The 27660-nt window shown below is 43.8% G+C and overlaps 1 protein-coding gene across 2 annotated transcripts in view; it reads right to left on the reverse strand.

The window, feature by feature from the left end:
• The window catches only part of MED24 (mediator complex subunit 24), a 296784-nt gene that overhangs the window by 220085 nt on the left and 49039 nt on the right, over positions 1–27660 (reverse strand). For both annotated transcript variants that reach the window (XM_086924369.1, XM_086924368.1), the window contains exons 6-7: positions 5874–6097; positions 2427–2538 (exon numbers count right to left, since the gene is read on the reverse strand). In XM_086924369.1, coding sequence (XP_086780495.1) covers positions 2427–2538; positions 5874–6097 — 336 coding nt within the window. The remainder of the gene's footprint in view (positions 1–2426; positions 2539–5873; positions 6098–27660) is intronic.

Genomic DNA, 27660 nt, shown 5'->3' on the forward strand with positions numbered 1-27660 from the left:
TGTTACTATTCTGTGTCAAAGGGCAATTCCTGCAAGGCATGAAGTGATGGGGATTTAAACTCACCTAATGCCAGTTTAAGGCTAGCCAAGTACTCGAATTAAATTGCAGAGAATACTTATGGTGTAAGCGTTTCTGTCTTCTGTTTCATAATGGCTATAAGATGCATTAATGTGCCATAAGATGAACATGATCAAAATGGGTGTTCATCTAAGGTTTGTATAGCTGTAGAATAATCTACTGCATGTAGTCATACAGAGATCTGATAAACTAACCAAAATGTTGCTAAGGAAAGAGTCCAAGCATCATTCATCTCTCTAGGTAGATCAAAGCCCCCTGTATGAAGGGAGGATTTGGCTACCTAGAAGGGAAGCATTATGATGAAATGTGTGTTCTCCCCTGTGTATATTTCGGTTTTCAAACACAGAGTAGGGGGGCTCCATGGTAGACTGAGCTGCAACAGTCCTTCCCAGAACCTTACCATATAGCTGCTAATAAAGCTGGCTGAAATATAGAAAACCTTTGTCAGAGTTCATTACAAATAGAATATTTGTCAGGAAAGTTGCCAGGGGAAAGCAAGAGCATATGGTCTGGTATAAAGCAACAGGAGTTTAGTGCAATTAATCAATTTAAGAGAATATATGTTCTGGAAGCATTAGATTGGAACTGAAACCCTGCATTTCGAAGAAATACATGTGTCCACTTTAGTTAGTGGAAAATGGACAAAAATTCAAACTCCTTCTGCTTCTCTCTGAGCTCTTGGCAGCAGTTCCTAGTAAGCAGACTAAGAATATAGGTATTTATGTGAAACATCTCCGTTTCTGAAAAACACCTTGCCAAATGACAGTAAAATAAATCAATAGGCATTTGTGCTGTGCAAAGAGACTGTACAAAATGAAGTGAAGCATAACTCGAAGCACAAGGGTAGTTACGAAACAAACAGAACTGAGTTTGGACACAAAAAATACATCTGGATAAGCAGCTCTACATCAGAAGATCTTTCAGAGAGTACATTGAACTCCTTAACAACATAAATAAATTAGGGATTAAAGAGAACTACATCTAATTGAATGTCCATTACTCATGTAAGGAGATCATGAAAGGAGAAAGTTGCCACATTTCACATATTATTCCTATACTTGTATGCCTAAACAATGTAGAGTTTAATCATCTAAACCAGACACTGTTGCGATACACGGTTAATAGCCTAATTGTGAATAGCATCACTCAGCATCATTGGAATTGTAAAATCAAACATGATCTTGTGCAGTAAGTAAGTGAGATGACTGTGAAAGGCTTACTGGAAGGGGTAAATTATAAAAGGAGAAAAAGTAATAATTATTTTTTTCTCCTTTCATAACTTACCTTAACATATGTTAGTACTGGAATCTGCAATCTGATTTTTTGTCATACTTTTGTGATGACTTTTCAAGCCCATCTTCCTCCAAGAGCTTTCCGTACCGCTGTTTTGGTATGCAGTAGTGGGTACATTATTGGCAATTGGTTTGATATTTGATTAAATACACTAGTCACAAGAGTTACTCTAATAAGAATGTTGACAATATACAGGTTTTATCCCTTTTCACTGTATATTGGACACTGAAAACTGAGGTTTAAAAGAAGTGAAATACTTTTAGAAATAAACTGGATTAAAGTACACACAATGAGCATTGGAGTGCAACATTATCATCATAATCAGGACATCAGTTTTCAATATCGTAACTCCAGAAGCATCAGTCAGGTACAGGCGACAAGATGATTACCAGTCCTAACACCCCCCCTAAAAATTAAACACTCCCACCACCAACCAGAGCTCAGAAAGACTAAACAAATACCTCAGATGCAGCAGTCAACACGGTGGGAACCTAACATACCTGGTACCAACCAGTGTACATCACCAGTAGCCAGATATCTAAAGGAACACCATCACCAGGCATTTGTTTGATAGTACCTCAATAGAACTCAAAGGCACAAATATCGGTAACTGGATCGGACACCAGCAAACCTCTCCCAAGGCCCGCAGGGCACAAACAGTACCACTAAGCTTAGTAAAAATCAGACCCGATGAGAAGCCTCCATCTTTAGGATGCCATCCTGCAATCCACTCCAAGCCCACACCTCTGGCCTAGATTCCAAAAAATGCCTCTTTGGCACAAAGTCCAAAAGCAGCCTAGAATACAAACTAAGTCCACAAGGCAACACACATTCATCCACCATAATCCTGAAAGTTCAAACCCAGCTTAATAAGACTAAGATAGCCATATGAATAGCCATGAACTCCAGGCACCTCATTGCAACTCCCTTATCACCCAACCACTTCCAAACAGAACACTTCCATTCTAACTGGATATCTATCGGCAATCCCACTGTCATCAGACAACCCCCTGTGAGAAGGGTTGCAATGTTTAACTTCGTGTTTGGGACCTACCTCTTTGTGAGTCCTACGCATTCCTCTGCTTGGCTTCTCAACTGGAGGTTGGTAAGGCTTGGAAGGCTCTCGTCCAGCTTAACCAGGGACTGCTCCAGCAACGCCCAAGAAGCTGAGTAGAATTAAGACAAAGTAACTTAAGTGCAAATATGGTTATAATTCAATCCAACGGGTGGGTATCCTGCTAACATCACCATAGACTCAAAGTTCAATTGCATGAACGTAGAGGTCAGCAGGAAATTAACTCCAAAAGGGGACTTACTGTGAGAAATGAAAGCAAAAGTATGTTGGTTGTAGGAAAGAGGGCATAAATGTGCACATTAACATATGGGGAACCAATAAAAACACCAGGAAGGGATACTCATTATCAGACACACAAAAATACAATACAGTGGCAGGAAAACCATATAAGAGAATCTAAGATTGAAGTTAAAGCCCGAGACTCACAAGAACACAGAAAAAGTACAAACTTCACCAGCAATGAAATGAGGCAGAGCTAAAATCCCATGATAGTAAAATAAGGACATTACACAAAAAGCCTGTGGTAAAAACTAAACAGGGGAAATAGAAAAACCATACAAAGGGGTGTTGCCTGATCCTGCCACAGGAGAAAACATGAGGAGAGAGACCGCACAAAATAATAAACGGTACTGGAGACATTGAGGAAGAAAATGCCGTGGCGAGAGCAAAGATAGAGGCAGTCAGACAGTCATACATAACCTCTACTAAATACTGAGACCATAGAGTCTGTGACACATGAGGAATTTATAAATCACAGTAGAGATTAGTAGAGCCAGCAAGAGATACCCAAGAATATGGTGAACAGGTAAATGGCCAGAGAGGGAGATAGAAAAAAAGCAAGAGCAGACACATGCGATTTGATATGAGAACATAAATCCAGATAACCTGGCCACGAGGCTGAACAGACAGTGCATGTAGCGCATTTCAACATGAGAGATTGATAGATCACTGCAGAGAATAATAAAGACACTACAATATACACAAGAATACATGTAAAAGTTTAAGGGAAGAGAGCGAGAGAGACTTAAGAAAAAAACAACAAAAACAAGAGAGCGAGATCGAGACCGCTTTGCAGACTAAAGCTAATTGTTTAACTGACCTAGAGAGACCAAGGCAGAGTGAACACTCAAATTAATTTTGCTAGGTCAATGCTCTACATCTTACACTAGCTGAGCACTATGAAAAATACTAGCAAGACTGGGGCATATTCTGCAATATAAGAAAAAACAGCACCCAAGACACTGCAATAGATCTCAAAGGAGATCTGAAGGTAACATGGTGGCGAGTTCCTGATTTCAACAATGCAATACACTTCGGAATGAATTTTCTGTAAAGATCTTTTAGTAGGCACTTGTAAAATTTCGCCATTTCCTTTGTAGCGCAGAATTAAGCCCATCAGCAGCTCTTTGTCAGTTCAACTGATGGAAAACAGTCGGGCAAGCAGCAGATGCCAACTGCAAGGACCTCAGAGATTATTTTGCTTAGTTAAATTTGCTCCATGCTGAATAGCACTCATTTTCTTGGAAGAATGAGCGAGTAGTGTAATGTGCAACTGATGGTCACTGTTAAGAGAGGGATGGAAGTTTTTGGACGCTTTGAGGCTGTTTCTTCAATATGCGATGGCTTTAGAATTGCCATCAATTCCAATTTGTATATTATATCTGCCAATGGCATATACATATATTCATGACAGACCATAGTTAACAAGTAGGGATCCCAGACAATGCCTGCTCGGGCAGATATTGATACGCCAGAAAAAAGAAGGCCTTATTAAGCAGTTCCTGCTGTTGGGGTTACTGGCTAAGTGGAGAGTGGCTATCCACTGGCTGTCCCCCGGCCCCTCAGTGGTGCATACATGGGTAAGAGGCATAGCTGACTGGGTGGTGGCTGAAGAGAAACAGATGAGTAAATGTAGATGGCCTACCGGTGAGGGTGGTGATGCTTGTGGACCTACTTGACCTGCCTGATGCTGGGAGCACCTAAGTTTGTGTGCTGTCTATGCGCGCAGTGAATGAGTCAAATGCTGCGCAAAGTTGAGGGGGGGGAATGGGGAAACGGTTACCTGGTGTAAAAAAACTCCCTGGGAGGAAACTTAAGGGGGGCAGAAGAGTCGGAATGACCGAGTTGGAAATATAGTCCCAGATGCTCCCTTCTTTGTTGTATTGGCTATTACGCCAGAATCCTTTGAAGTATCTACAGCAGTAGTGCAGGGGCAAAAGGGTGGGGGATTCTGGGATGTTCATATTGTGCCAATTGTGATGTGTAACAATTTGATCTGATTGCCAATAAACATTTATACCAACCAAAAACCACTTAAATTACATTCAGAGGAACAGTTTCAAGGCCTTTCATTGCATTTTCTTAATCTCTTCTCTTTTTCCCCTCTCAGAACTTAATCACAACACGCCACATACAGCATCATGGTTTTGTAAGCATCAAAACTGGAACTCATGCCCAGATGTAGAGCGTGCCTAGCCTCTATAAAATGTGACAAATATGGTTTGTTTTTCGTATGCACATCGGTCTCCACCAGTCTGTGCTCTACAGTGCTGTCGTCCCACACTCTGCTACCAACTGGCTACTGCTGCACCTACACACTCTGAAGGTTTGGACCATGAGAAGCAGGGCAGACGTCTTTTCTGTTATTTTTTATCATAACTTTCTCTGTACAACTCTAAGCAAGTACAAGGCTTACATGAACACTGCATTAACAGTGGATCATCGATACCTAATGCAGACACATCAATCAGCTGATGGTGGTTTAAATAAACATGGCAACAGCCATCATAATTAGAGAACTAACCATACCCTGTAACAACCCAATCATCCCACAGAGCACAACGAACACTGTATAAAGCTTCATATGGAAAGACAAATGTAAAGCTTAGAAGCAAAGAGGTTACACAATATGAACTGTGTATTTCCTGGATTGGTACTACGCAACCCTACTACAATCATTTATTTTTGCAGAGCCTGAAATGACGCCTATAAGGGGATTTCCAGCACAACCCCATTGTTTCACTGACGAGAAGAGTACACCACAGAGCTATATGCACGACTGCCTTAGAAAAATGGTAAATCAGTCATACTGAATATTATATTAGACAAGAGCAGAACAGATTAGATTGACTACTGTGTTCAGTTTATTCATGTGGAGCGATTCAACAAAAAGAAAATATAGGAGTGCCGATTTGCTAACAGCCTCCAAACTTAGCAACAGTAGAAAGCCCATCTCAAGGTGAAGCAGATTCCCTAATTCTCACAGGGCACTTCATTAATCAGACCCTATTAAGCAAAGAGATTTGCGCTAATTCACCAACCGTGTGGACGTCAGCAATTAGTTGAGTAAGTAACTGTTAGGCACTGTTTGCTTTTTAGAAATAGGGTTCTCAAGAGCAAGAAAGTGAATGAGAGACTCCTACAGACCTGTTTCCTCCAGCTTGGCGATGTGGATCAGCGCACGATTCTTGGTGCTGCCCAGGATCGACTGCATGCGGTCAAGGCACATCTTCAGCTGATTCTCCCCTGCCTCCTGCTCCAGGCTATCCTTGCACTTTTCAGTGTAAAAAGCAGCACAGCGCAGTAACCAGGTCAAGGTGTTCATCATGGCACGACACAGCCCAATGCACTCCTCTGCCTTCCCATAGCAGCTACAAGGAGATAAACCACTCTAAGATCACACTTTTTAAATATACTCTTTACAGAAAACCAATGTGAATCTCAAGCTTCCATATTTCAAAGATTCCCATCTGCATACACATTTCTAACTAGAAACTACAGTGAGCAGAGTTTTACACTGCTTTTATTTTGGGTAGGCATGACCTCCATGTGGTGAAATATTCATAGCTGCAGTGCAGGAAATGTGTGCCAATGCATGGATGAGAATTCATGCAGCAGAGGGGAAAAGCACTACACAGAGTTCAGTCCATCTTTGATGGCAGTCACTATTAAGTCACTTCCTTCAATAACTGCAAATATTGATAGAGCGGTTCGATCCAATTTGCACATCCTAGATTCAATGAAATGCACTGGAAAAACTACCCTCCTGATAGAAGGGAGACTCAAACTCCTATACCCGTTTCTGCAGTTTTCTACTAACTAGCTCAATTGTGTTTTTATCATACGCTACACTTATGTAAATAAGGTAAAACGCTCTAAAAATGCCAACACAGCACAATTCAGAATGATAATTGATAATTTTCCCTAGTGGGGTAACCCTCTAGGCCACACCTTCCAAAAGCTTTACTATAACAAATATCCATATTTTATCAGTTCATGTCAAGTATGTATTGATTTGATAAACAACTGTTTTCACTCTACAAAGTGACTCTTTTTAGATGAATCTGTATCAATTAATTTATACTTAGAGAATTAGCCACAATGAATATTCTGTGACTTTACAGACAGGGTGAGATCGGACTCCAGTAAAAGAGTAAAATTGGACTCTCAGAACTTAAATGATGAGACTAAGCTGCCAGTTACAGTGGGTGCATCTGGACCTTCAGAAAAATAGATTGAGGGAAATTGAGTTCCCAGTAGAGTGTGGTGAAACTGGGCGGTTGTGCTCTCAGTATCAAAGAGCGGAGTAATCTACCTCTCTAGTGGCCAGTCTTCCAGCCCTACGAGTACACTGTACTCCCCGAATTACACAGACTCAACCCTCTGCCCTACTTCTTAGATATAGTACACGACAGAACAATCTAAACGCCAGCCAAGATGGAACATTACGCAGTTCGATCGCGAGGTCATCCACGTCAACATTGTAAGAATTTTAATGTTGCTTATAAAGCTATCTCTTTTTAAAGAATTGTCCACACTTTGTTATTAACATGGTCTATTAACAACCTACATCTTTGTATTTACGGAAATGTCTTACACTATTTTTCTTACATGTAATGATTGCAAGAAATCGAGCATGAACATTTTCATTCATTACATCATTCATACACTGAGCACTAGATAGCAGTGCCCAAGTGAAGTTTTAAATTATGAGCAGGTTAATCTCCAAAAAAAATTTGTAATAGTTTACATAAACTGAAGTCAGAGACTTCTACTTGTAAGATATCCTGGGAAGCAGAAATGAATGAGTGCGACTGCACCCCGGTTAAAAGATTAAGTGCTTAAAAGCTCAAGCAAAAGGATTATACAAGGCCTGTATCACTAGAACAACAGAAAATTGGGCACAAAAACAGACAAATATTCATAAGCTGTTACAAGAAAGGAAAGGAAAGCATACATTATCAGAAAAGTCTCTTAAAAAGTCTATGGGGAATTTTGAAACGTTCAGAAATATTTCCAAATCAACTCATGGAACGTTTCATTCAGGCACGGACCCCAGAGCAGGCCAAATCACCTGCGGGTACGAGTGTCTCAAGACAGAAGTCAGAATTGCATCTACGCACATGCTCTTTTTAAAGTGGCCTATGTCATTATTACACATTTTCACCAGATGTATGATCATTTGTTTATCAAATATTTTAATTGGTTCCACAAGAAATTATGACAAAAATGAATAGCTTAGAGTACAAAAGAGTAGGCTGGTAGGCTTAAACATCGAAAAAGAAACATAGTTCAACAGGCGTGTAAGTGTTTCCATTCAAACTCGATAAGATAACTTTATTTTTATAGAACAACAGAAGAACCGTAAAACACCTTGGGGGAAAGGTGGGAAGGCGTGGGGATAGAAAGAGTCGGATCCCCAAAGTCAAACATTTTAACGTATTAATACTTAATTTGCATACCCAGGATATGTTGCCAACATCAAAAATGTGGTTTCACCTATAGGCACATAAATGCAGAAATACTCTGATAACGTTAACACAAGTTATTCTTCAATTCACTGATAAATCCAGGGGTGTGAGAGTGGTTAAGGTACAATGAATCAGGGTTTTATCCTCAGATTTAGTAATCCACTTTAAATGGCTGCCACAGTGTCAGTTTGGGAGCAAATGATCAGAGGGTGGGAGCAGAAGCTTACAGATGGAAGTTCTGCAACTAGACACGAAGTTGATGAAAACCGATCGGTGAAGAAAGGTGCCTTTGGGTAAGAAACATTTGACATGACTTGGCAGATTATTGTGGTGGCAATTTCTGGTTGGTTTTGTAATGGTGAGACTTCAGGACTTTAGTGCTTTCAAAGTGTGGATCACGAACAGGCGCAAGCAGGTATCCAATGGTTGGTGGAGGGAGGCTAACTGGAAAAAATGGAAACTAAGAGTAGCATCTCATAGAAGAGGAATTCTGCAGAGTATACACAAAAGTTCAGAGAGTGACGAGAAGAATAGAGGGATAGTCAGTATGGCTGTATTTTCTACAGCACTAAGAACTATCTGCAGGGCTTCTATCAGGCGTCCAGTACAACAGCATGCCTCAGTGAGGGGGTTTTCCTAAACCTTACGACCTCGTCATTCAGCAAGTAAGCAGAAAAAACTATTAACTGCAGATAGACAAATTAACTTCAAGATTGTTGTGTTATGTTTTGTTATAAGTTTTCATTTCCTTAGTAGCTTTCTTCATCTCCTAGCAACATAGTTCAACTGCTGGAATCCAGGCCGTGGAGGCCATCAGAATGGCGCGGCAGTGGAGCTGAGAGGTTGGCTACTGGGGGTCGCTGTACCTATCTTTTTATTAAACTTCTATAATCTGGAACGGTGTCTGTAATCCCAAAATTGGCGACAAGGATGGGATGCGCCAGAAGAGGACAAGCAAGGTACCAGGAAAAGGATTTATTGTAAAGGAGAAGACGACTTGAAATGTTGCCAAAGTTGTTTACTTTGAAACTGTTTGGCATTTGCGAGCCCCAGCTGTGACCAACGAAGTACCATGATCGGATTCTCCCGGATATACCAGAGGTGAGCGATCTTTCAAATCGTGCTTGGAAATTTGCCTATTTGGAGACTGTGGAGCCATTACACTGTTTCCAGGAGCGCGTGAAGGATTTGGGTGAGAGCGTGACATTACAGTTTGAGTTTAAACATACACAACTCACCATCTGCCGCACCGTTCTGTTACATGGCAATCCTGCAGGGACCGTGAAAGCAACCGTGAACATTGGAGTGGAAACTTGTTGAAGTGGATCCTTGTCCCGGTGACGGCACGGAGTTCCTGCGTACTGAAGTTGCTGACATTTTGGATTTCCAGCGCCAGTTTAAGTCGTGCAGGCAGTAAATGTTACATAGATTGTGGCGTGTATCAGCTGTTATGGTGCATTTGAAGAGTCAGTGCAAGCGGAGGCTGTGGACCGCACAGCATTTGAAGGGTCGACGAGTGCTGTGCTGAAACATCGGTGATGGGCAAACCACCTGTCGTACTTAAGTAACTGGTGTTTTGCATACTGCCTATCACTGATTTAGTGAGTGGAATAACTTTGAATTTGGGTAATACCAGGCTTGAAATTTCTCTAATCTTGTGAACTTGGCGTGTATCAATATCATTTTACTAGACTTATCTAACAAAATTTATGGTAATTTACCCCAGCACTTAAGACAAAAGTTAAGTAAGTAGGATATTATTCTTTCTTTTTCTTTCTTTGAAGTGCACGCACTATGGCTTCACAATCCATCACTTCTCCTCCAACATTTCTGCAAGAACCAGGTCCAACATGCATTGAATGGAAGGACTGAAAGGAGTCATCTACTATTCATCTGGAAGCCATAAGTGGGAATGTATATATTGCTAAGAGAAAATTAGCAATTCTCAACCGCAGCCTTTGGGGGTAAGGTAGGAGAGTGTTAAATACATTATCTAATCCACAGGTAGGGATAAGTAATGTAGATGCAGGGTCAGACGAGGAGATGTGTATGAGAACGCTATGACAGCGTTGAATGAAAATTATAGGAAAAAATTAAGCAGTGTGGTAGAGAGACACGTGTTTTTCTCACGTTCCCAAATCCAAGGTGAAAAATAGAGCAATACGTAGCACCTTTGAGGAGATTGGCAATAACATGTTGGTTCAAAAAACTCAGGGATTAGATAATTAGAGATCAATTGATAAATAGAATATACAACTTAAAGGTTCAAGAAAAATTATTAGATTTGAAGGACCCCACATTAGACGAATCTATAGAAATAGCTAAACGCATAGAAAATACATCTCAGTATGTTAAGGAACTAGCTGGACCAGTGTCTAAGATTGAAGGTGACCAGAACAAGGTGTGTGCAGTGAATTCTACTAAGAAAAGTGTACAACTTGAAGGGGAAGAAAACAAGAATCTTTTCAAGAAGCAAGATGGGGATACAAAAGGTCATGCTTTAGGTGTGGGAGTATTAGACACACTGCTGAAGCTAGTCATTGTCCCGCTGCCAAGAGTAGAAGCTTCAAGTGTAAAACATTGGGCCATTTTGCGAGAGTATGCAAGGCGGATGAACTTTCCAAAGCAAACACAAGGAGATGATGGACAGAGTGCTGAAACTTTTCAGACACTCACCCCCAGTCATAGATCTGGGTTGAATCCATCATCATTCTTTAGCTCACTTCGCCACCCCAGTTCAGACACAGCCATGTGCAAATTAGTCTTGCCCCTGTGCCTCATGGGAACAGCCCAGCCCGAAGTGCCAAGCCATGTCTTCCCTGGACCGGAAACAGAAATCTGTTAATGTAATAAATAATTCTGTGGCATCTAATTCTGAACACAAAATGCATATGAGGAATGAAACAGACGTAGAAGTGTTGGTTGTTAGCCATGTTGACACATAATGCAAGGAGTCCACAAATGCGTATAGTCCCCCTGAATGTGTTGTGAACAACAACGTCAATGGTCATATGTGGGCTGACTCTTGTTCCCCTTTTACATTAATTGATAAACAGAAGTGGGAAGGGTAGGAGCCACAGAATTGAATCCTACCGATGTAGAACCACAAGGTTATTGTGGCAAGAAGTTACCCATTTTGGAATATTTCAATGTTGTAGTGGATTTCCAAAAAAGAAGGGCGTTTGCAAAGATGTAAGTGGTGGAGGTAGGAAGATGTTTGTTGGGTTGGAAGGAACAAAAAGCGTTGGGCATAGTTCTTAATCCCAACCATCCATTACAAGTTTTGTTAACTGATTCTCATGAAGGTGATGAATGGATTAAAAAGTTTCCCAATTGGAAAAATACAGCACAACTAGGCGATACGGGGAGGGGGATAGACCTGGAAGCACACTGGTGGGCATGCTTCAACCCCGAGAACCGCCAATATCATCACTGAACTTAGAGATGGAGACCCAATCAGGGGCTTGCAACAAATACTGAACCACCTAGTTGAGTTCTATGCTAACTTCTATACATCCAATATCACCAAACTACAGGAAGAACTGCAGAGCGCAGAGAGAGTATTTAGATGAACCGTATATGGTTGAGGACATAACGCAAGTAATAAATAGCCTCCCAAATGACAAAGTCCCGGGTTTAGAAGGTCTGCCTGCCTCCTTTTATAAAGCCTACTTTGACTTATTAGCCCCACGACTGTTGGAGGTTTACCAGGAATCAATGGAAACCGGTCTCCTTCCACCATCGATGCAGGAGGCTGTAATTCTGACATTACTGAAGGCTGATAAGGACCCAACAAGCAGTGATTCTTACCGCCCGCTTTCCCTAATTAATTTGGATAATAAAATCCTGGCTAAATTAATCGCCCAGAGGCTACAACCTCTGCTCCCTTTGATAGCGAGGCCAGATCAATCTGGTTTCATACCAGGTAAGTCAACAGCACATAACTTAAGGACCTTTTTTGCGCTACTTTACTACTAAGACCCCAGACTCCTGCAGTAGCAGTTTTGCTGGATACAACTAAGGCATTTGATTCCCTAGAATGGCCTTATTTCTTTGCTATTTTAACTCGGTTGGGTCTTAGCCCGGCATTCATAGCTCTTTATTCTAACCCTACAGCCAGGCTGAGTGTAAACGGTCTCATATCAGAGAATTTCCCTGTAACCGAAGGCACCAGACAGGGGTGTCCTCTTTCCCCACTCCTCTTAGCCACTGCAATGAAAGTGTTAGATGCTCGAAACCGGCAACACCATGCCAATAGGGGAGAGGGGTGCTCAACTAGAGGCCTGACAATCTCACTTTACACGGATGATATCACGCTTTCTATAACAGATCCAATAGATAATATACCCCCATGCTCCGTGAAATGACTAGATTTGGTGGACTATCTTATCCCTCCCCCCCCCCCCCCCCCCCCCCCCCCCCAGAACTGCTCTTAAATGATAGGATTCAAGCTACCTGCCGGAAGATGCAGAGTTCCTTTCCTCCCCTCCGCCTACATTAACCGTACTAGAGGGAACACTGACAAACACTTCCCAGCACAGGATTATACAATGCTATGCAATTGACTTCTCCTATTGCCATACACAAGTCTGTTGAGGGTTGGAACGAGGAACACTGACTAGCTACCAATGGAAGTTTTGCTGTGAGCAGTTAGAAATGATTTCCCCTAATTACAGGCTTTGTTTAATTCACTTTAAAATCTTGCATAGAGACTACAGAACACCCGCGCAGCTTCTACGAATGGGCCTTCAGGAACATGCTAAATGTTGGAGAAGGAATGCACCACAAGCCCCCTTTTTACACATGGCTTGGCATTGTCCTAGGATAGCCAAATACTGGGTGGAGATTTTCGCCACAATAAACAAGGCATTAGAACTTATGCTGGAGCCGTCACCCCTGTTGGGCATCTTAGGATATACGGAAGATATCCCTGCTGTATCTCGTCGCGCCCTGGCAATGTTGCTTTTGTTGGCGAAGAAACAGGTAGCCATGTCCTGGGAAGGGCAGGTGTTCCACCGACAAATGACTGGATTCGGGCTGTTACACACTGCCCGGAGGAGCTTAATACGTTTTGAGAGTTGATGTCGGCAACATCTAGAACCTGGAACATTTGAGGGCCCTTCCTTGGGTTCGGACTCAGGTGCCTATTGACGTTAGTGCAGTTGAGCCTTAGGGGTATATCACATGATATCGTGAGAACGTTGTATAGATGCCGGTGGGTCCGTGGAGACCTGTGGGCGAGGGGCTAGTCCTCTTGAGTTGTCATCACCTGTTGCTGTCCATTCCGCTACTCCACCTTTGTAATCCATCCTGCTGACTAAGTGTTGTTTGCCATAATTCTTTATTTGCCATCACATGCAATTACAATGCTGTACTGCTTACTCTCCCTTGTCAGGGTCTTTGAACCCTCATTGGTTTTTTTTTCCCCTTAATCTTTGTGCTTTATTCTTCTTCTGTTCACCTTTTGCCTTATATTTTAAACATGGTAGTTTGCGGATATGCTTGAGTATGTATTGGACATGGCAATTGTATTCAATATGCACTTACATACTCTGTATTTTCCAATGGCTTTAAGAGGTAAATTAAAAGATGAGTTACAAAGATTGTGTACGGAAGAAATTATAGAACCAATAGAGGGCTCAGAATGGTTAAGTCCCATAGTAATCGTGCACAAACCAAAAAGGAAATATCCGCACATGTGTGGTTTTGGGAGACTTGAATGAGTATCTGGGTTGATCAACATCCTTTGCCTCATATAAACAAAATGCTGACCAGCATGGTCGGTGGAAGGTGTTTTATTACGTTGGATTTATCCAATGCTTACCACCGGGTGCGATTACAACCAGAATCAAGACACTTAACATCTTTCATCATATCAGAAGGGGTGTTCAATTTATTCGAATGCCTTTTGGTCTTGCTTCTGCATCTTCCGTATTTCAAAAGGTAACACAAAAACATTTGAAGGATATGGGCAATGTATTAGTATTCCAAGACGATGTTTTGCTGGAGGCACTTGCAAAATTGGAGGAAGCGGGGCTCACCATTAGTCTGCAAAAGTGTAAGTCTTGTAAACAGAAAGTTGAATACTTGGGGCGAACGTGATCACACAATGGTATCAAGCCTAAATTAAATTTGGTGGAAGACACGGAAAATACCCCTCCCCGCGCGACAAAGATCAATTAAGATCATTTCTTGTTCTAGCTGAGTACTACGCCAAATTTGTGCATCATTTTTCTGAAAAGGTACATCATTTGTGGGAACTGATGAAGAAAGATGTGGTGTTTCAGTGGACGGAAGAGTGTCAAATTGCATTTGAAGCTGTAAAAAAAGCTGTAGTGAACGCCACTGCAGAACCATAATAGTAACAGATGTCAGTAGTTATGGTCTTGGAGCTATACTGATGCAAGAGCATGAGGGTGCTTTTGCATCACACACTCTCAGAGGGGCGGAAAGCACATACTTTACGGTGGAAAAGGAAGCTTTAACCTGTTGGTGGGGTGTGCAGCATTTTCCTGTTTTTGTGCGGGGTACACATTTGAACTACACACTGATCACAGGCCTTTGAATGATATATTGTCCACGGTGGGAGCGATTAGGGCCACTCCACGTATTGCAAAATGGTTGTACCGATTGCAGGAATTTTCATTTGTTTTGAAATATGTGCCTGGAACAAGAAAAGTGAATGCGGATTGCTTGTCTCGTTTACCAGTGTAGGAAAAAAGAAGAAGGGTGCAATGTGGAAGAAGAGTGGGTGTTAGCGAACATTATTCGATCCCTCAATTCACTGCTCACGTCCCTACTGTGGGTGGGGCGGCGTAGTAGGGTGGCTTTGAGCACCGTTGTGCGCTCCTTGGAGGAGGGGGGATTGGAGGACCCGCGTTTTGACCTTTACTATTATGCAACACAACTCCTCCCGGCGGCTAGATGGTTTGCAGACGCGGACACGTGGGAGTTGCAATTGTTGCTTGGGCGGGCTACGACGCAGGAGCTTCAGCAGGCACTAATGCAGGGTTCGGGGGCTCCCTCGGAGCTGCCATATGTTGTGCGGCACACGGCTAACATGTGGCAGCACTTCGTGGAAAGGGTCCTGCGCTCGGCGCCTTTTCATAGGGAGTTGCCAATTTGGATCTTGACCCCCATGGTGGAGGTGGAGACCCAGATGTCCTTCCGAGCGTGGAGGGAGGGAGGTTCTGAGTTGTTTGCGGACTTGTACCCTTCGGGTAGCTTCCTGACTTATGAGCAGGCGGAGGAAACCTTTGGCCTCGGCGGAGGGCAATTTTTTCACTACCGGGGCCTACGCTCCATTGTCCGTACGATCTGCCCGCAATGTCCGGAGATCCCCCAGATGACCCACACTCTTCATATCATTTTGTCCTGTGGCAGGGGACGTAAATTGATCACCTTGTTGTACGCGGCGATGCGGCGAGTTTAGGCCCCCCCGGTGCCGCCGTCATGGGCGGCCTGGGAAGCGGAATTGGGCATATCCGTGGACGAAGGGCAGCGGAAACGCATAGGGAACTTGACGAAGCGAGTGTCTTGTAATGCTCGTTTCAAGCTAATTCACTTCAATTTTCTCCATCGCACCTATCTTACCCCCAGGACGGTGAGCCACTATTCACTAGACAAACGGGATAGTTGCCCCAGGTGTGGCGTAGGAGGGGCGGGATTTTCACACATGGCCTGGGAATGCCCACTGGTTGGAAGCTTCTGGGCGGGAGCGGTGGGTCGTATATCGGCCGTTACCGGACTCCGAATGGACTTGTCCCCCTTGCATTGCCTGTTGGGCCTGGTACCTCAACCCAGGAAACGGAAACTTCAGTATAAACTGTTGCAATTGATGTTAGTTTTAGCTAGGCGTAGGAGTGGATGGGACAGAGGGACAGAGGGCTCCGGAGGTAGACATCTGGCTCAAAGATGTAAGGGAATGGGTGCTAGCTGAGGAAGCGCATATGCAATGCTCCAGGAGAGATGATAAGTTGCAGGAAGATTTGTTGGTTTGGCGAACCCTGTGTATGGCGGGCTTTGGTCGGAAGTCCCAGTCCGACTTGGAGGGGACCAGCTGTTCTCTGCTCCTGACTCGGAACTGGAGGGGGAGGGGGAAGTGAGTCTATGAACATCGATATGTGGAGGGCGAGTCATGGCACCTGGCCATAATGCCTCACGTTTTTTCAGGACTGTACTGTTGGTGACGTATCGGTGTCACATGGACTTCCTTGATTACAGATGTGGTCTTTCTCCGCAGAATGCCATAATGAGTCCATCGATTGATGTAATACTGTGTTTTTAAATGATGCCTATGTGGGGGGTGGGGGGGTTTCTGCTTTTTGTATCTCTTATAAAATCTAAAAATAAAGGTTTTTTTTTTTAAAAAAGCATAGCAGAACCCCAGTTTATCATCCATGGGGAAATGGTTTAATTGAACACTTCGACCGTGTGTGTCCTGGGGGAGAATATTCAATTGGCTGTTTCAATGAACGAATGTTGGAGAAGTCAGGTAAAGAAAATGTTGTGGAATTATAGGACTACTCCACATTCTGTATCTGGAGAAACTCCTTTTTCTTTATTAAAAGGAAGGTAGCAGTACTAGCGAGGATGGCGAGGAGTAGTAAGAAGGAAACTGATGAAGAAAAATTACGTGCTAAAGTTGGAAATTACCAAGATACTTATGAGCAAAGGTATAATGGTAAGATAGAGCTTTTGAAGAAGGGACCTTTGTGAGAGTATGTTCGGGTAATACTGTGAGGAAGGGATACACCAAGTTATCCGAACCAAAAACAGTCAAGTGCAGTGACGTAGAAACACGTGAATGGATGAAAAAGTTTACAAGAAGTAGCGAAGTGCCAGGGGAGGTGTGCAGGAGAGATTCAAGTAAGCGTTTGAAATTTAGACCAAGTAAACTGGGTGATAATATTTGTACTTAGTGAGGCTTTTATTTTCCATTTTACTGCTGCATATATATGCGTGTTAAGTTTGGTGTTAACAAATTTATTGTGTTAAGGAAGGGAGATGGGTTATGTTTTCTTATAAGTTTTCATTTCCCAGGTAGCTTTCTTCATCTCCTAGCAACATATCCCAGCTGTGGAGCTGAGAGGTTGGCTACTGGGGGTCGTTGTACCTATCTTTTATTAAACTTCTATAATCTGGAACTGTGTCCTGTCATCCCAAAAGAAATGATGTGAGAGGCCCAATGGCTGGCACTATAAAAACAGCTGGTTAGCCGATATTTATTTAGCAGAACAACAGCTATATTAACACCATCGACGCTTATGGTTTTCCCCTCCTGTGCTGAAAATTTGAAATTCCTACTAATCATGACGAGCTCAGCTCGTCATGAGTGTACGAGAGGTGTACCTCATGACGAGCTGAGCTCGTCATGAGCGTCGAAGGTGTTAACCGATTCAAAGTAACAAGCCCAACTGCTTTAGCTACAATGTGACACTCCCTCAAACTCAGGAGAGTAGGTTAAAGGAGCACCAAATCATGCAAATGTGTCCCTGACCAGACAAAATAGCTACTTCGAATTCCCCTTCACTCTATTTCATGTCAATGAAAAAAAATAGGATCCTGTGTCTAAATGTACCGTGTACTTAATAGATTCTAAATACTGTACATGCTCAAAAATTATCTTCCTCCAAGAGGCAGGTATCTTTAAATAAAGTGGACATGGGAGTGCAGGAAACGTCTAAGACACTGCTGTACTGGCAGAACCTTAAAACTATGTACTCAATAGCTAAAATATATATGTTAAGTGTCAGGAAACCTGTATTATTGTTGAGATATAAGCCCTTTGCATTGGAAAGCCATTCTGTCTTAACCTTATATGTTTTCTGGACAGCACTGTATGCTTTCCCCAGTGAGCTTGATGATAATGTGAGCTTATTGAGCGTGCTCCTCCTGACTGCATCGAAGCTGGGCTCTGATGCCAGGGACAGGATCCATAGTGTACCAATTTAATGTTGGTGGAGGAGGAAACCAGACTATTCCTTTTGTTGTACTGCAGATTTCCCCAAGAAGAGTGAAATCCACTCGTCCTAGACCTCTTGGTCTGTGGTCATCTTTCTGACAATGGCCCTCTAGACAGATCTATAAACATCACTACAAAGCCAGTTCAAAGGGTTCTCAATGTAGGTGGCAGAGTAAGAAGCAGTACATTTGGCCAGCACAGCAACAGTAGCAAAACCGCTACGGAGCGATTAGAGGAGACTTAGAACTTTTTAATACTGCAGCCCCTCTGGTTTCCTCTGGTAGTCTGTTTTTGGCAATATGCTTTCTACAGCAAGTACTTGGTTCATCTCTGTGGACCCAACACTTTGAGGCTTACACTCAAGTATAAGAAGGAGTCAAACGCCAGAAGTGGAACTTCCAGGGTGGGCCTAAGTCTGCAGACTCACCTTACTGATTGTCCTGGATTAAAAGTAAGACCTACCTGCCTGCACATGAACCTGGGCTGTGTCTACAGTGAGAAGGGACAGCATATGGTTAAGGTGACTGAAAAGAACAGATGTGAGTAAATCTCAAAGAGAATGCACTGGAAGCACAGGGTCGCCCCAACTGCCTAGTAGATGCAAGAACTATTACCAGATAATGGATCTGCTCCTTAACCTCAAGTTCCCAAGAAGGTTGACTTTGTTCCACCCAGACCCTTTTTTTTGCAGTGTTTCCCTGTACTTTCCTCCTCTGTTGGTCCAGTGGGACCAGGAGAGCCTCATTGTGTGCATAGTATCTGTACCTGCCTCCTATGTCTCCTAATCCCACTGGAGGAACAGTCAGTCTTTATGTCCCAGCGTATGATCCATTCCCATGGGCTGCAGAAGGTTATACTGAATATGGAACAAGTTCGAGTTGAGATCACCCATTTTTTCTGTCCGTTTACTGGCCATTGGTACATCCGTGATTTCCTGTGTTGCCTGTGGTATCAGTGGGTGCCCCACTAGCAGAAAAGTATACTGTTTCTTGTAGATATTAAGATACATGCCCTACACTAAAAAGGGTGCACTGCGAACTGGCCTATTTCGTCAACTGTCTCCTTCAAAATGAAGAGTTCACTTGCTTTTATAATTGGAGGTTGACTAGGACTGGAAACACACAAGACTTTCTTGTGGATTGGCGCCTTCTTGCTCATGTGGAAATTATGGTTGTGTGCATTTTTTGGTGTTATATATGGGTCATCTTTTTTATCCCAGTAATTTGGACTATTTTAAAGAGGGGCACCTTTTATTCTGAGAAAATGAGGGCAACAAAGGAAGTCAAGTACAAGTCAAGTCAAGTCAAAACCACTTTATTCGATTTAGTTAAAAATCATAAAAGCATTCTACAATCATACATCAAAGGGCAGAAAAATTCATGAGCAAATACAAGAGCATCATTCAGTAAACATTTCATAAAAATACATGATTTAAGGAAGCGACACTGATAATTCATTAATATCATCATAATGGATAAAATACTCAATAAAATAGACATTTAAAAATGAGAACAACATCCATTTCATTTGTCTTCACAAGACACTAATATTTATATCTTTCAGTCTTTTCCTCCTGCTCCTAACCGCAGCGACAAGATAATTAGCCACGCTCCACATAACCCGCGTAGAATCCATTAATTGGAGGAACAGGAGAGCAGGTTTTGCCTGAAGAAAAGCTTTTTCCTTCAACAATGGTACAAGGTATTTCTGTCTGGGCTCACTGAAAAAATCACAAAATAGCATAAAGTGCATATTGTTTTGTGCAGAAAAACTATCACATTTACAGACAGGGGCATCCTCCTCCTTAAACCAGCCGTGACTGTCACACAAAACTGTATAAATCTGGTTAAACCGAAGTTTAACCAGAAGCCACCTATGAAAGGGGATAGTGACGATGGTAAGGTACGGTTGGATGGTAAGACGCGTAATGGTCAGATAATGGGCTCTGACCGTGGGCTTAAGTAATTGGCATTCTTCCCTCACCACATTTTTCCTATTTACAAAATTGGCCTTCACCCAGACTGAATCTGCTTTCTTAAGACCCTGAGGGGAAAAAAAGATATCAGGGCGGCCCAAATCCAAAGAGCACTTCTTTACATGTGAAAGCCAATTTATACTTTTGTAGTTGTCCAGATTTAAACAATCCGCCAGAATTTTATGGTTAAGACCCAGATTTTTATTAGTCCAAAGCCTTATCCATAACAAGATAGGAGCCATAAGAAGGGTATCCGATATATAACCAAACCCCACTTCCTGGTGGACTGAAAACGTAGCTGTGGATTGGGGGAGCCCTAGGGTGGAACGCAGGAATTTATTTTCTTCCCTTTGGATTGGATCGCTATTTACATAGCCCCACAGACCAGCGCCGTACCTGGCTAATGCCAAAGATTTTGCCCTGTACAAATTAAGTAAAGCACCTGTTGGCTTCCCTCCCAGTCTCCTTGCAAAACTTAGGATGGCATTGGTTGAGCTTCTAACCGCTTTAGTTTTGGCTACAATTTGCGGAGCCCAACTCCCCTTGTTATCAAAAATTACGCCCAGATATGTGAAGACTTTAACATTTGTAATCACATCGCCATTACAATAAAACTGTCTGGAGTTGTTTTTACCAGTCCCTATAGCCATGACATGTGATTTGGAGTTGTTTATCACTAGGTCTAAGGATAACATAAAATCATTAAAAGCATTTAAAAGTTTTTGTAGACCAATGGGGGTCCGTGCTATTAGAGCGGCATCATCCGCGTACAGAAGAACCGGAATACGAGTTTCCCCTGCGCGCGGAGTGTCCAAGGTCGCAGATAAAAGAGTTTCCTCAAGTGAGTTAATATACAGGGTAAATAGCATGGGCGCAAGAATGCAGCCCTGCCGCACTCCCCTACTGGATTTGAACCAGGCGGTACGATTACCTTCCTGGTCCATTCTGATCGATGCTTTCAGGTCTTTGTGTAATTCTGCCAGGAAATATACAAGGGGGGGGTCCAAACCCAGCTTTAGTAGCATAGTCCACAGTCTAGCTCTATTGACCAAATCGAATGCTGTGGATAGGTCCATGAATGCAACATAAATTGACCCTTTTTTGACAGTTGTGTATTTCGAGATTAATAAATGAAGATTTAGGCATTGGTCCTCAGTCCCCCTCCCAGCACGAAACCCATATTGGGCATCTACTAGAATGTTATTTTCTGTGGACCAGGTGTTAATTCTAGCAAGCAGGACTTTGCCCAAAATCTTCATTGATGAGTCCAATAATGAAATTGGCCGAAAACACTTTGGGTCATTTCTTGAACCCTTTTTAAAAATAGGTACTATAATTGCACATGACCATGATTTTGGCAACCCCCCCTCATAGACACAATTAAAAACATTGGCTAAAATTTCAGCCCACAGTTCAGAATTTAATTTGTATAGGTCCGGAGGCACCCCATCCGGGCCCGGGGCTTTGTTTGCAGCTGAGCCTAAAATTGCCAGCTCTACTTCTGATTTGGTGAAATCAAGAGTCACGGGAGAAACAGGGGAGTAAGGTATTTTAAACACCTCCGGAGTTTCATTGGAGCCATATATGTTGGAAAAGTGATTAATCCAATCAGCTTCCGGTATATTGATTTCAAGGTCCTGATTAGATGTATGAGAGAACAAGGGATTATTAATTATAGCCCAAAATTTGGAGCTATGTTTAAGGGTTATGGGGTCCATCAAAGAGTCCCAGGCTTCATCTTTAATGGCCTTTTTTCGCAGTTTAACTGCCAAAGTATATTGTCTTCTTAGGTCTGCTACCAAAGATCTATCTCTAGGCAATTGTTTGAGACCTTTCAATAAGGCTGCGTGTGCCTGTGAGCAGGAGTGGTCAAACCATCTACACACTGGGAGCGAGCCCCTCCCTGGTTTGGCTCTAAGATCTTTCTCCACTCTAGCACAAATGTCTTCAAAGGCACTCACAACTTCCCCTCCCCTCAACTCTCTATTCAAACAAATCCCAAATTCAACTCCCATATCCTGCACAATACGACCGTGAAAATCCTCTGGGCAGATTTTGCACCATTTAAGGCGTCTGCCTTGGTCTTTACTCCTCACATCTCTTATAGAGGTAGTCCTTGCTACTCCTTTGTGCAAACCAGAGAGAGTATCCAGAACCAATAACACAGGGTTGTGGTCACTAAACCCACTGACAATTGCATTATAAAATAATACATAACGAAGGAGCCCTGGGGTCATAAAAAAATAATCTATAATCGATTCACTGCCCCTTGCGTTGTACGTAACCACCCGGGTTGATATATCTGAGAACCCTGGTTCATATAAATCATTTGATGAAAGCATGCTTTCCATTGCCACACCCTTTGGACTATGTTCAAAGTGTGGCGGTGAGGTGTAATCAGGAGCGTTTTCATCAATAATCTGGCAATGGGACTCACACAGATGAACATTAAAATCACCCATCATTATACACTGGACAAAAGTGGTTTGTTTTGACATGTATTTAGTTAAAAAGTCTGATAGACTATCTAAAACAAAATTAGGGGGTCCACCCTGCATGGAGTTATAACAGTTGATCAATACAATCTTGTTCTTGTCTGCCAAACAAATTTCCACCATTTGAAAATAGTGGGAGAAGCTAGGGATTTCTCTGACATTACCAGCAATTTTGACTGAAACAAGAAATAGCAAACCTCCTCTGTCCCTACCCGATGTAGAACCCAGGGCCTCAACAAAAAAGGAAGTATATCCTTCTACCCAGAAACCTTTATCTTTCGTCCAAGTTTCTTGTAGTGCTACAATATCATGGTTCTTCACTGCTTGTAGCCAGATAAAGTCATCTTGTTTAGCCCGTAGGCCCGCAATGTTCCAAGATAGTAACCGTAAATGCCCTTCCCCTAGCTGAAATGGGTCATTAATTACAGAATCGAATCTAACAACAGGTAGGGTCACATCAGTATTAACTGGAGGTTGGCAAATCGAGTTATCCTGTTTGGGTGCAGATGCTAGTCATTCAATATCTACGCTATCAGCTAGTGCTGAAAACATGTTTGACAAAGGTAGATTGTTAGATGGTATATTCCTTGCAACATTTACTGCACCATTAACTTTAGTTGGCTTAGTTGTCCATACATTAAAAGGCATGGGTGAGATGAGGTTATCCTCTGCCCAAGTGTTTGCACTAGACCGTAACTTAGTGTACTCATTCACGACTAACCTATGTGGACGAGGATAAAAGAAACCCAGAGGCATCGCCCGTACCCCTTTACTTACGGGATCAAGAGGAGAGTCATCCCAGAAAAGTCGACTTGCGACGTTCTTAGATTTAAAATTTACAATAACGCAATCTCCAGAGACCTCTTTCTTACTTTTACCCACCCAGTTTACCCGTCTGCTTGTTACAATGTGATCTGCGATGTTACTTTCTCCCGTGCAGTTGGCATTACACCATTTTTTAACATGCCTGAGCAGAGACTCATGTTGTTCTATCACTCCATCTTCAAGTTTAGGTACATTAACCAGGATAGCAACAAAGGGTGTTGCATCCGGAGGTAAATTTATTGGCGGTACCCTTTTTCCCGAGGCCCCCCACTGGCCTCTAGGCCTTGTGGAACAACTTTCACCAGGAACAACCTCTGTCGTGGGAATGTATATACCGTTGTCAACTTTTCCTTTTAGTGGCACAGGTAAAAGAGGGGTATTAACTTGTCTAGTTACAGGTGGGTCACCAACTTTGGGGGTGGAGGCTTTAACAATTGAGGGACAGGGAGCCAAAGGCATAGACAAAACAGGGGCCCGAGCATTAAGAACTTCATTTATACGATCACATTTTGATATAAGGTTCTTAACACAGTCCTTCAGGGTTTCATTTATGTCCGAGGCTATCTGAATTAAGGCAGTCTCAAGCCTATCTGTAAACAGTTTTTCCAATAAAGCCATAATGACTTCCTCCGTCAACAGGACTGGCTGGGTAGAGACAGCCATCAAAGGTGCCGACCCTCCGGCAGTCCCGGAGTTCATAGGGGGGTTAGGCACCACAATTTCAGGTATGGCCGGGCATGGAAGAACTGTAGCCGGGAGTGACACAGTGGATCTACAAGCCTCAATGATCACCCGAGGCTCCAAAGGTATACAGTTTATGGGTGAGGCATGAGATGTTTCACCAGTCCCGGGACTAGGGACAAGGCCCAGTTCGCGCTCGGACTCAGCAATCTGAGATGATAGTTCCCCCACCTTGGTAGTAAGATATGTGAGTATACTTGTAGTATACTTAGGCACCTTAGCTTTAGCTTCATCCGCCGCTGATGTTGCCAATTTGCGCTTACCCATTGTGAAAGATGTTAAGGACCTGGCCCGTCCCGTCCCTGGTCGTCCTTGGACGGCCTTAGACGGCCCGCCCTCTGCCCGGGCTCCGCCCGGCGTCGCCCGCGCGCGTCCCGCGACGCGGAGGGATGGGCTGTACTTTCTAGCGCCTCCGGGCGCGAAGCCGGTGTCAGGCAGGAAGTCCACGCAAAGCCCGCTGGGAGCTGTAGTCTCCAGCCGCTCCAAGGTGGACGATGGCGGCGAGACCAACAGCGTCACCAACCCAGGGGCAGGAGCTGCGTGCTGGCGTGCAGGTCCGGTGAGTGCGCAGGCTGGAATGAAACCCCTTAAGCCTGTATTCCAGCATCCCATATATTTTTAATTTGATCAGAATGTTTATAACAAGATGAGAGGCAACTCAAAGATCTTCCACTGAATGACCAAAGAGCTGTATGTTAAACTTTTTGTGCCAAATCCGAGAAAGCTGTAAAGATATTTGGTATTGTATCCAGGGCTCAGAAGATGCTAAACTCTTCTGGTTTTCAAGGTGCATTTCTATTTTTAAGTGTATTATTTTATTTATCTGTTATGGCAGTCCTTACCACATCACAGCATAAAGATATGATTGGACATTAAAGTTATGGACTTTTTTTAAGTGACACACTAGTACTGAATATCTAATTCCCTATATTTCATGATGGAATGGCTGCTCTACCCCACTACTTGGAGTCAAGTGCCAAAAGAAGCCACTTGGCTATCCAGTTTGGGGTGTATCTCTATGATGGCACTAGGGGAGTAGCAGTAATTGACCTTACCTACACAAGGCAAGGCCTGTAACTTCCGACTGACTGAGAACTGAAGAAAAGGTCTCACATATCTATTTTAAACAAGCATTGGCATTGCCAGTAGGTCTCGCTTTTGGGACCTTATAAGTATTTAGTTATGCAGCACAATATTCTTGGTGCAACAACATCAATTGTTGCAAGGCTAAACGCTAATAAGGTACAAGGTTTAGCCATGTGTAGGAGAGTAGGGTCTGCTATCCTATGGTCACCCCAATTTTTGCTTTTTGCTTCACTGGTTTTCGACTTACTGAGGCTGTGGGCCTGCTAATCAGACCCCCAGCCTGCTGTTCTCTCTCTAAATTCATAATACATGTGCTATAGGTACATACCACAATTGGAAATGGACTCCTTGTCAGCCCCTGTACCATGCACTATAGGTGCCCAGGGCATAGGTGCCACCAAGGCCTACCAGGGGCTGAAGCATAGCTTTTGCCACCCCTGGCTGGTTCTTAAATTGACACAACTGGCTGAACACTCAGCTGGGGCAAGTGGGTGTAATCACCCCTTGCTTAGATATAGTATACCTATATCTAAACCTATATCTGGACACATATATAGCCTGTAAGCCACTCCTATGGAAGGCCTCATCAATCCTGGAGGCAGAGTGCGTGGTTTTATGTGAGATGGTGCTCTGGCATGAGCTGAGCCTGTCTGCAGCTGTCGGGAACAACTCCCTAAGCTGATCCGGGATAATGCCATACCATATACTCTTAAGCGCATTATAATCCTCGCGGTTATATAGCAACTTTGGTTTGGCTTTATCAAAACATGTCGTGTAAGGTGTCATACGAATTGGAATACTATCCCCTCGCCAGTTCTGGCGACGGGGATAGCATTCCACCCTTCTAGAGGGAGAAGACATGTTACTTTACTGAAACGCGGTTGATTTAAAATGAGCCTCAGATCCACAAAATGGATGCCCCTGCCACAGACACGGGTCTGACCTCCTGCTGCTGACCGAAACCCGGCAGAGGAGGCCTGGACAAAGAGTTTCCTGTCACAGGGCGGTGTCAAACCACCCCAGACAGGAGATAGTGGATTGGAGTAGGGAGGTTTCAATGAAACCAGACACTGCCTGGGGAGCACAAGGCTGCCCCTTGCAGGATCCGGCCAAACCGGTTCTGGGGCCTCCCAGCCCCTGTCCCAGCGCGGCCAGGATCAAAGGAGAGGGGTGTAACCACCCCCTTCCTGGGTCCCACCCATAGGAGGGGACCTAGCAGGATGTCCAACCCCCTAGATTCGAATAAGAGGGGGAGCAGTCCCAACGGACCGGAGATCATCCTGAAGAAACATAAGAAACGAAATCTGGACCCTTCGACTTTCTACACGACGTGAGAAGACTGAAGAATCTCCCTTGTGGTCAAGGAGTGACCACCCTGTGCAAACAGGCACCATCCAGCCCTCGACCCTTGCTTTGTTGCAGTTCCCGCCGGAACTCGAGCGACAGAGATCGACGAGATCAAGCTTGCCTGCCTTCTACCTGCCCGATCCACAGTCCCTGCAGAGCTGAGACCCGTGGAGGCGACCGGAAGCGTGGGGCACGCCATCTTGAAAAGGCCACGAGACGCTGACCGTGCGGCCCACGAGTGACCCTCGAAGCTGTACACCGGGGTTTGAGAAGCCCCAGCCCCGAGCTCCACTTGCACCAAAGCTCACCCCTCCACACTCGCTGAGTGCTGCGTGGGGCCCTTCTGCTTGTGTGCGCTCGACGCGTTGGCCCGGTCACTTGCCAGCTGGCTTGTGGCCCCTGTGCCGACGAACTTTGAAATCCGACTTGCTTTTCTGGTTGCTCCAGATCTGCACCAGCTCCTGTGAAAAGGAGCACCCACTCTGACCCTCCTGGTTCGAGTGATAAGCAATCTCCCGGTTCCGCGTGGATTGCTTTTGCCAAGTGCTGTTTGCTACAATCTTCAAGCCGACGGTGCTGACGGCGAGAGCCTACGTGGGACAGATCGTGACCTGCTCCTGGACGTCGCAGATGCCCCAGAGCCCACGTGACAGCGGAGAGAAGCCTATCGACAACCGCCTGATTGCGCCCGACATTGCCTGGTTCCGTCCTGGTTCCACCCTGGTCACTGCTGAGTGACCCAGACTCTGTCCCCTCTGCTTTCAGGTACTTTTCTACATCGATCCACCCTTGGATCGCACCGGACACTTCTGCTTCACAGCGCCTGCAGCTGCAACAGCTCCAAGCACCCAGAACCTACGTGACAGAACCCGACGCCACTTCGACCCTGTGCACCCACGGCCTGTGGGTGAGGTAACTTTGCAACGCCGGTGTCTTTACACTGGTACACACCTCTAGGGTCTGTGTCTAAAGTTTTGTGTTCCTAGGTTCAGCGGAAGTATCTTTTTATTCACTTTAATTGACTTTTACG

The sequence above is a fragment of the Lissotriton vulgaris genome, chromosome 5 (genome assembly GCF_964263255.1).
Source record: "Lissotriton vulgaris chromosome 5, aLisVul1.2, whole genome shotgun sequence".
Taxonomy (NCBI): Eukaryota; Metazoa; Chordata; class Amphibia; order Caudata; family Salamandridae; genus Lissotriton; species Lissotriton vulgaris.